Source organism: Patiria miniata, unplaced genomic scaffold (assembly GCF_015706575.1).
Source record: "Patiria miniata isolate m_02_andy unplaced genomic scaffold, ASM1570657v1 HiC_scaffold_5, whole genome shotgun sequence".
Taxonomy (NCBI): Eukaryota; Metazoa; Echinodermata; class Asteroidea; order Valvatida; family Asterinidae; genus Patiria; species Patiria miniata.
This window is the reverse complement of record NW_024037072.1, coordinates 34579759-34587991: the sequence shown is the minus strand read 5'-3', so window position 1 is coordinate 34587991 and position 8233 is coordinate 34579759. Positions and strand designations below refer to the sequence as shown.

The 8233-nt window shown below is 40.4% G+C and overlaps 1 protein-coding gene across 3 annotated transcripts in view; it reads left to right on the top strand.

The window, feature by feature from the left end:
• Positions 1-32: 32 nt before the first annotated feature.
• The window catches only part of LOC119740209 (5'-3' exoribonuclease 2-like), an 88282-nt gene continuing 80081 nt past the window's right edge, over positions 33-8233 (top strand). For 2 of the 3 annotated variants that reach the window (XM_038215421.1, XM_038215420.1), the window contains exons 1-6: positions 33-189; positions 2937-3064; positions 3978-4151; positions 5445-5556; positions 7010-7099; positions 7282-7354. In XM_038215421.1, the coding sequence (XP_038071349.1) occupies positions 115-189; positions 2937-3064; positions 3978-4151; positions 5445-5556; positions 7010-7099; positions 7282-7354 (652 nt within the window). In that variant the 5' untranslated portion in view covers positions 33-114. The remainder of the gene's footprint in view (positions 190-2936; positions 3065-3977; positions 4152-5444; positions 5557-7009; positions 7100-7281; positions 7355-8233) is intronic. The other variant, XM_038215423.1, reaches the window with a different exon arrangement.

The window sequence follows — 8233 nt, the reverse complement described above, 5'->3', positions numbered from 1 at the left end:
CTGTCGACTGAGGGCGCTTTATCGATGTGCACGCTTTTCTAGATACGAGAGCGTGGCGTAGTTGACCAAAAAAATACTTTTCTGTAAAACGCTGTCGACTGGATTCTAACCATCATGGGAGTTCCAGCCTTCTTTAGATGGTTGAGTAAAAAGTATCCATCCATTGTAGTACATTGCAATGAGGAAAAGGTAGGTTTGGGCAAATTTAAAAAGCGGATGCTCCCGCGGAGATTATTCTTTCCATTGCATTGTTACTTGAGATGGTTAGGACGTCTATTACCGACACACGTACGTACGTGTGTTGTGTACAGTCAGGTTGTCGAGTCACTTCGCCCCGTTTCCACTTCGCCCTGTGGGGATGAATTCCATACTGGATCACCACTTAGGATGGAACGCCGTATTATCGCGGTACTTATCATGTTTCTCGTTCGGAATAGAGATTGCCCACTAACCTTCCAGAATTGTCCTGTCTTATGTGTAGTATAACTCTTCCTTTTTAAATTAATATAAAAAAATCTGACTGGTGGTGTGGTTTATTCCGTGTACGATGCCTGTGAAAATAGACATGCGCGGCGTGTGCGAACGGAGGTGGACTCTCTATTATCGCGGTATGCGGGAAGTGGTTTTTATAATGATCCCAACTTTTTTGTTCATAGTTTATCTTTGACCAAAACACCCCCCTGAATAAAGTCTGATATTTTCCCTGTAACGTTCAAGTTGATTAAAGACAAAATGTCTGCAGGATGATTTCTTAAGACCCTGCCCTTCCCCCGAAAGGAGAACACAAATCCCTGAGGCAAGTCTACTGATCGGCGATTGAGGGCGCCATTCACTTTACACGGTGTGCCGTTTTATTTTCGCTAACGCGCGGTGCTTATTTTGATCCCGTAAAAGTTGTTACGATTTCGCGCTGCAAATATCGTCGTTCGACTTCATTTTACATTTGCAGCTGAAGAATGGGAACCAGACAATGGAACTTTCATGGACAGAGCGCAATTAAAGATTTATGTTAAAATATAAACGGTACCTTTTAGCAGACACGGTGAGGGAAAATTTTGCAAGTTTTGGAAAACGTTAATATTTATTAAAATCGTTAAAAGTCCCGAAAGACACAACATTTTTTAATCGTCCTTTTTATACAACTCGGTAGAAAATCCTTGATAACTGGTGAACTGGATAAAAATCGCCACTTGAAGGAGTTTTGACACTGTTTTTAGGCCAAAATGATGAAAAATATGCCCTTTCCGCACTGAGCCAACCTGACACTTGAAACGTGCACGCATATGATCGAGCGATGATTTTCGGTTCGCTCGGAGCGCGCCGCGGGGGGTACGGTACAGGCGAAATGATAGTATGTGCATGCGTACAAGTGCATGTACCGTACCCCCCGCGGCGCGCTCGATCATATGCGTGCACGTTTCAAGTGTCAGGTTGGCTCAGTGCGGAAAGGGCATATTTTTCATCATTTTGGCCTAAAAACCGACAGAATCCACCTATGTTAGTTCTGCACATGATACGTGAGTATGTCAAGAGATAAAGTACGGAGTATAGGGGCAAACTGTGCAGCGGTTCTGTGTGAAATGTCTCCATTTTGATGGACGTTTTTGTACTTTATTAGTGTTTTGTGCTGCAGGCAATTTTGCAGGCTTCTTGATCTATGAGGCTCCACTACGTGGAGCCTCATAGTTCTAGGAGTACACGTCATGCAGAATTAAGTTGAAGGCAGCCGGTCAAATTGATTGAAGTGTGGAAGACAGCAGTATGTTATATGCATGACATCGACAACCATGACAACACATGAACTGGCCAATGATAGTGCAATACATCATTATGAATATTCAATTTCTCATGAATATTTAGTTTATTTCAGTGGATTCTTCAAATACGTCCAAAGATTGATCATTGCAATACAATGGTGCGCGTGTTCTAGTTGTAAAAGTCTCGTCTTTCAAGCAAGTGTCAGAGGTTCTAATCTTGATTAAAAAGTGACTGATTAATAAATAGGAATAAAGAAAAGGAGAGGGTGAGAGTAGAGGAGGGAAAGTGGAGGAAATAACCTGCGTAAAATGCAGCTGGGCTGGTGTAGTGTCAATTTAGGACTATTAAATACTGATTCTTTGGTAGTATTGCCCATGCCTACGTGAGGAATTTGAACGTTCAACCAATGAAACATTAAAAGGCACTGGCTTTCAAGGGAGTCCAAATTTCATGTGACACTGGAAAAGTGTTAAAGACCAGCCAGCCATGTCTTTATCATTCGTTTAAGATGGGCCACGTGACAGGCTCTCGACCAATAGGAACGAGTAAACTGTATTAGGTAATTATGAATTCTTGTTTAAAGATATAGTCCATCATTTGTAATTTGTGCATTTTGTTCATTTGAAGCAACAAAAGTGTTCAAAATCTAATAAAGGATACTGAACAACTAACCTGATGAAGTTTCGGCTCAGCTTCTGAGAAAAACAGCATTCTAGGATCTCAATTTCAAATCAAAAGTTGCTGAATCATGTTTGAATTGTTTTGAATTGCAGCTATACGCGATGTCGCGCACTGATCCGATGAATTATAGCAACCGCGCGTGCCTGTGCGTCGTGCCAATGCTTGCGCGCGCTGCGCCGAATAACAAAACGAACTACTAATTTAAATTTTCCCACGTCTTAAGACGCACCGTTGGAAAGGCCTTCTTTCGTTAATTACTTCAAAATGATAGCTTGCCAGAAAGATTAATTTCACATGTAGTTTAGTCCACTTACTATCTTTCAACCAAGTATGTTTTTCAACAATAATACGCCAGTTACTTTTTCGGATGGCTGCAAATGATGGACTATAGTTTTAAAGAACATTCATGGAATAAGTACCATTATTATTATTACACATACATATATAATAATTTCTATAATATTATTATTATTATAGTATTTAAATTCTTTAATCAGTTAAAGGAAGTGGATGGAGTGACGATACCAGTGGACATCAGTGAACCCAACCTGAATGATGTGGAGTTTGACAACCTGTACCTGGATATGAATGGCATCATTCATCCCTGCTGTCACCCGGAAAACAAGTCAGTTTCATACACCTGACCATTTATCCATGGGTTTGGCTCTCATATTTGTCTAACCCTAATCTTCCCAAATCCTCCCAAATCCTCTTTGCCAAATGGAGGATTTTGGAGGATTGAGATTGAGGCTGTATGCAATTTTTACATGGAGGCAGTTGGAGGAGTTTGAAAGATTGAAGCTATATCCTAGCAAAAATGCCCAGTTGGGGATAAAGTTACATTTTGCAGTGTGGGCTGGGTGATTAATTTTAACTTGGAATCAGAATAGTGTCTCCACTTTTTTTGAGGAATCCACTCCCTGCATGAGCCGATTTGAGAGTTGTCTGAATTCTGCTGGTTTGTTTTCTGTACATGCACGCACATTTGCTTTCACTGGGGTAATGCATTACCAACTTTTTGTCAGCTTGCTCTAGTAAACCTTTTCTCTCTGGATTTGGTTTTAAAAACGACACACTTTCAACACGATGTAGGAATAATGTCAACCTGTTTTCAACTTTACAAAGAAACAGAGACTGTCGGTACGTGTTTAGTTTGCATCTGCATGTACTGACTATACAGGGTGAGTAAAAAAAAGGAAAACCCAAATGGTGCCCCCTATTATTTTAAAGAATTTCTGCATGTAGCGTTTTCCAAATCTAGGGTATGAAAGCCCAAGTAATAAGCTTTCGTTGAGTGGGAGAATCATTCAAATCGCTCATGTACTTTTCCAGTTATGGAATTTTGAACACAAACACTTGTCTACGGATCACAACAATTTTAAGATACGTGATATTGCAGTAAAAATGAAACCATGTCATATTCGGAAAATGATATCGCAATAAGCTCGTAAGTCTCCCGGGTAGCCAAGTAGAAGGCAGGGCAAGTACAAAAAAATTGGAACAGGACCTCATGTGCTACCTCTTTGTGTTCTCAACAGACCGGCTCCCAAGAATGAGAATGAGATGATGGTGGCCATCTTTGAGTACATCGACAGACTGATGCGCATCATCCGTCCACGACGTCTGCTGTACATGGCCATTGATGGCGTGGCCCCCAGGGCTAAGATGAACCAGCAACGATCGCGTCGCTTCAGGGCGTCCAAAGAGTCTAGGTTAGTTGGATACAAAATCTTAACTCTTGCTCTTAGGTGTGCTTTTCAAATCTGTCAAACACTGTCTAGTAGTGAACTTATGGTTTGATTTTACTACACTTTAACAAGTTTGTGAAGTTGAACCACATCACTTTTGTGAAGTTGAACCACATTTGTAGTGATACACTCTTTGCATGAACTTCTGATGTCAACATTTTGCTAGTTTCCTATAATAACACCTTTTCAAATCAAAGAGGAATTTTCAAAATCAAACCTGTTGAAGTTTCAGCTTAGTGAAAAAATGTTTTCAAACATCGTAAAACCAGCACCGCCTCGTGATCACGAAACACAATTTCATCAAGAGAACTCTTGATTTCCAACGATCAGTCAAATGACTGATCTTTAGAAATCACCTACATTTCTTGATTTCTTCTAAATTACAATCCAAGTAAACATTTAGATAATAATTTGCTAGCTTATTTTTTTAGACAATTGCAAATAATCCTATATGCCTGGATGTTCATCCACAACATCTTTCCGTAAGTGCCAGTCATGCATGTATGACAGCAGTCGTCTTGTCTAACTCTCTCGGAAACCACAGAGGGATGCTTGTGCATGGAGCCTTTTACCTACAAATTTGCCAACAATCTGCTAAACCAATTATTTGGATTTTGGCAGATTTAGGGTCACTCTGTTTATTAACAGGGGTGTGAAATCTCAGCTTTTTTTGTGTTGGATTTCAGCTTTTTTTTCTCAGCTTTTTCCCTCACTTGCTGTGTACAAAAGTAAAGGAGATTTCCAAAGTTCAGCTTTTTTTACGCCTTTTTCAGCTGTTTTCAGCTATTTTTATCAGTGGTCACTCACACCCCTGTATTAATCACGATGGTAATGAGAAGTTATAGAGGCTCTTTTCAGATTAGAAAGAGCATGATCAAGTAAGAAAAACAAAGTAACAAAGGAACATTTGGGATCCAGCTGTAAGTGATTGTTGGATCTTTCCGTATCACTTGTCCAACATTTATGAGAACTTGTCACAGAAAACCATTGTTTGCCTGCACAGTTTTAAGGATGTTGGGTGATTGAGGAAATATATGTAACCCAAAATAATAGGGTTGATCTTTTTTGGGGATGCAAGCCCTACTTTGAGAATTTAATCAAGTGAACTTCAAGCCAGTTGAGAAACACACAAACCAAGTTTTATAAAAATCAGGTCAACAAAACTTCAGAAGGTGTACTTCGCTGACACCTTTAATTCTTAGTCCTCTAATCTGCTATAGTACTTTTGGGCATAATTTCCTTCTTTCCATTCTTCAGAGAAAAGAAAGACGACCTAGCTCGCATCCGAGAGGAGGTTTACTCAAGAGGTTGTTGCCTTCCGCCTCCTAAACCCAGCGGGGAGCACTTTGACAGCAACTGCATCACTCCGGTAAGTGTCTTGTAATCTCAACCTTCACAGATTCTTAGGCCCCTAACCCTCCTGGGAATTTTTGGTTAGAAACCCTGCTGAACGCAGCTAAATGCAACAATTGTCAAAAATGACAAGCCTGCTTGGTGAAGCAATATCCATCAAGTTGGAAATCTCATTGACAAAATGCCCCAGATTTTGTGGTTGCCAATTGCGTCAGGGTACATCAGTTGCATTGTTCAATGGGACTAGCTCTCATTGTCTCAGATTTGGCAGTCTGTGCACTGGTGTTGATGGCTCAATGCAGCAAGGTCCCACAGACTTTGACACCTGATGCACTGTGTTGCGTATGGCAGGGTTAGGGTTAAAATCCATCAGGAGGGATTTTGCATGATTGAGAAAACGTATGTGTACATGTAGAACACAGCCAGTTACCTTACATGGGGTGAGGGGGGGGGGGGGGTTGGGCTTGATGCCCATTGAAGGTTTTCTACAAAATGGAGGATTTTTGGAGATTTCATGAGGATTCCTAGCAAACATGCACCGCACATTAGCGTCATCAATTCATTTCTAACACAACACATTAGTGTAGCTACGTACGTGGTTGTTTATTATTGTCCGGAATGCTAATTTGTGGAATGCGTAATCCTTCCAGAACCTGAGATGAAACTTTTCCGATTTTAATCGGAAATCTGACTTTGTCAAATTTATTTCCCAAATTTTTCTAACAATGTTTTACAGGTACATTTTGTACATGTAAGAAGGGAACTTCTTTGTTGCTGAGTACTTTTACTCTAACCGAAATTTAGGCTTCTTAATAATGGAAAGATTGAACAAATTGGGCATGAAGTGTATTGTACATACGTACATACATTTATGTGAAAATGCGGCGCATCCCAGATTTCGGACACAGATTTTTGTTCGGCCATTTTTACGATTTTGTTTTTCCATTTTTGCGATTTTGTTTTTCCATAGGCCAGTTTCATCTCTGATAAACACAGACATAGGATCGATAACAGTGTTCCCACAAGAATGAAACAATAGCACATGCCCAAGGGTGCTAGGCCACTCAGTCACAATTCATCAAGAGTCAATCAAAATCCATCTAGTCTCCGACAAGTCATGAACTTCTCAAGTGAATTATGACAAGACATTGCTTTGTCATTGTTCTTCCTCAAATAACTGTTACCTGACGTCTGATATAGCTCACGATTTGATTTCCGATTGACTTGCGACTGACTTGATTGTAACTCTCATGTGCTATTCTGGGCAGAAAGAACTACCTCTGAACGGTTGTACAAACGTACTTCCAAACTTGCTTCAAGTCCAATACTGATTACTCTAAAGAAGCCCTGAACACTTGCAGTTTGTTTCGTTGGGTTGGGTCTGTGTTACTCATTTGTATGCTCCATGTTGTATTTTCAATTTGTACTCGTGCTGAACTCTGTTTTTTTTCCCCGCATCTTTATTCCAGGGAACGGAGTTCATGGCAAGGTTAGCGGAGTGTCTCCGCTACTACATCACAGACAGGATCAACAACGGCCTAGGATGGCAGAACATCAAGGTAGGGTTTTGCACCCGAACCGGGCACCCGGTCTTAAAGAGTTGAGTGACATAGAAATCAGTCTGGTCCTGAAAGATGAATGTGATTTTGAGAAATGCAAAGGGTCTCCAAGCCCAGGAAATGCCTCTTTGATAGCTTCGAATCTGAGTAGATAGATCTTTTCTCTGTTGGTTTTTGCATAGGTGATCTTGTCTGATGCTAACGTGCCAGGGGAAGGAGAGCATAAGATCATGGACTACATCAGAAGACAGAGAGGTAGGCTTTCCATGCCACCCATGGAACTTTCATTTCACATCATTTCCACTCAGGAAACTCTTCCAGAAATTCTCTGTCGCAGAGGCATGCTGCACACACATGTTGCTCTGTGCCAAATGCACATTACGCACTATGCCTTTGGTAAAAGGCATATAGGATCAATTTGCTCGTCATGCATTTTGTTCGTTTCCAATAATAAAACCACTCAAAATCCAAAGAAGAATGTAGGGAAAGAGTGTACTACATGTATCCAGTCACCACTCCTTTGGTTGTGTACAAAGTTTATGGAGAGTTCAGGCATGCAACTTTTCCTCGGATCCGCTGATTTCCTTGTTTATTATTTCTCATGACTGCCATTACAAATTGAAAAACAATGTACAAATCCTTGTGTGGTTTGGAATTTCCTCGTTTGTTCTAAATTCCCAGTTGCATACCTGAGAGTTGAGTGCATTTTCAAAGTATTTTCTAACAAAATTGGAGTTGTTTATCGGTCCCAGATTCATGTCTTTTCAGCAGTTTTGCAATGATTGACCTTCATTGAGATAATGTATGTGATGCGATCAAGCTAAATGAGTTGTTTGTCTGGAATTTTTATGTAGAGATACAGGCCAAAATAGGGCCACTTCATCACATCACTGCATCACATCTCTTGGTGTTCCGACTTCCATAATTTTTGAACTGAAGATGGTATCAGCATGCGGTTTTCACAGCAGTAATGCTGAGATTGTGCTCTTTTGAAATTTGTAATAAAAAAATTTTTGACCTGGGTCGACAAGCGACTCATGTACTTGATGTAGCTTGATGACATCACATATCATGAAAAAAGTGGCGTCAGGATGTTCAGGTAACATTCTTTCCGAATGTTCAAAACCTAACTTG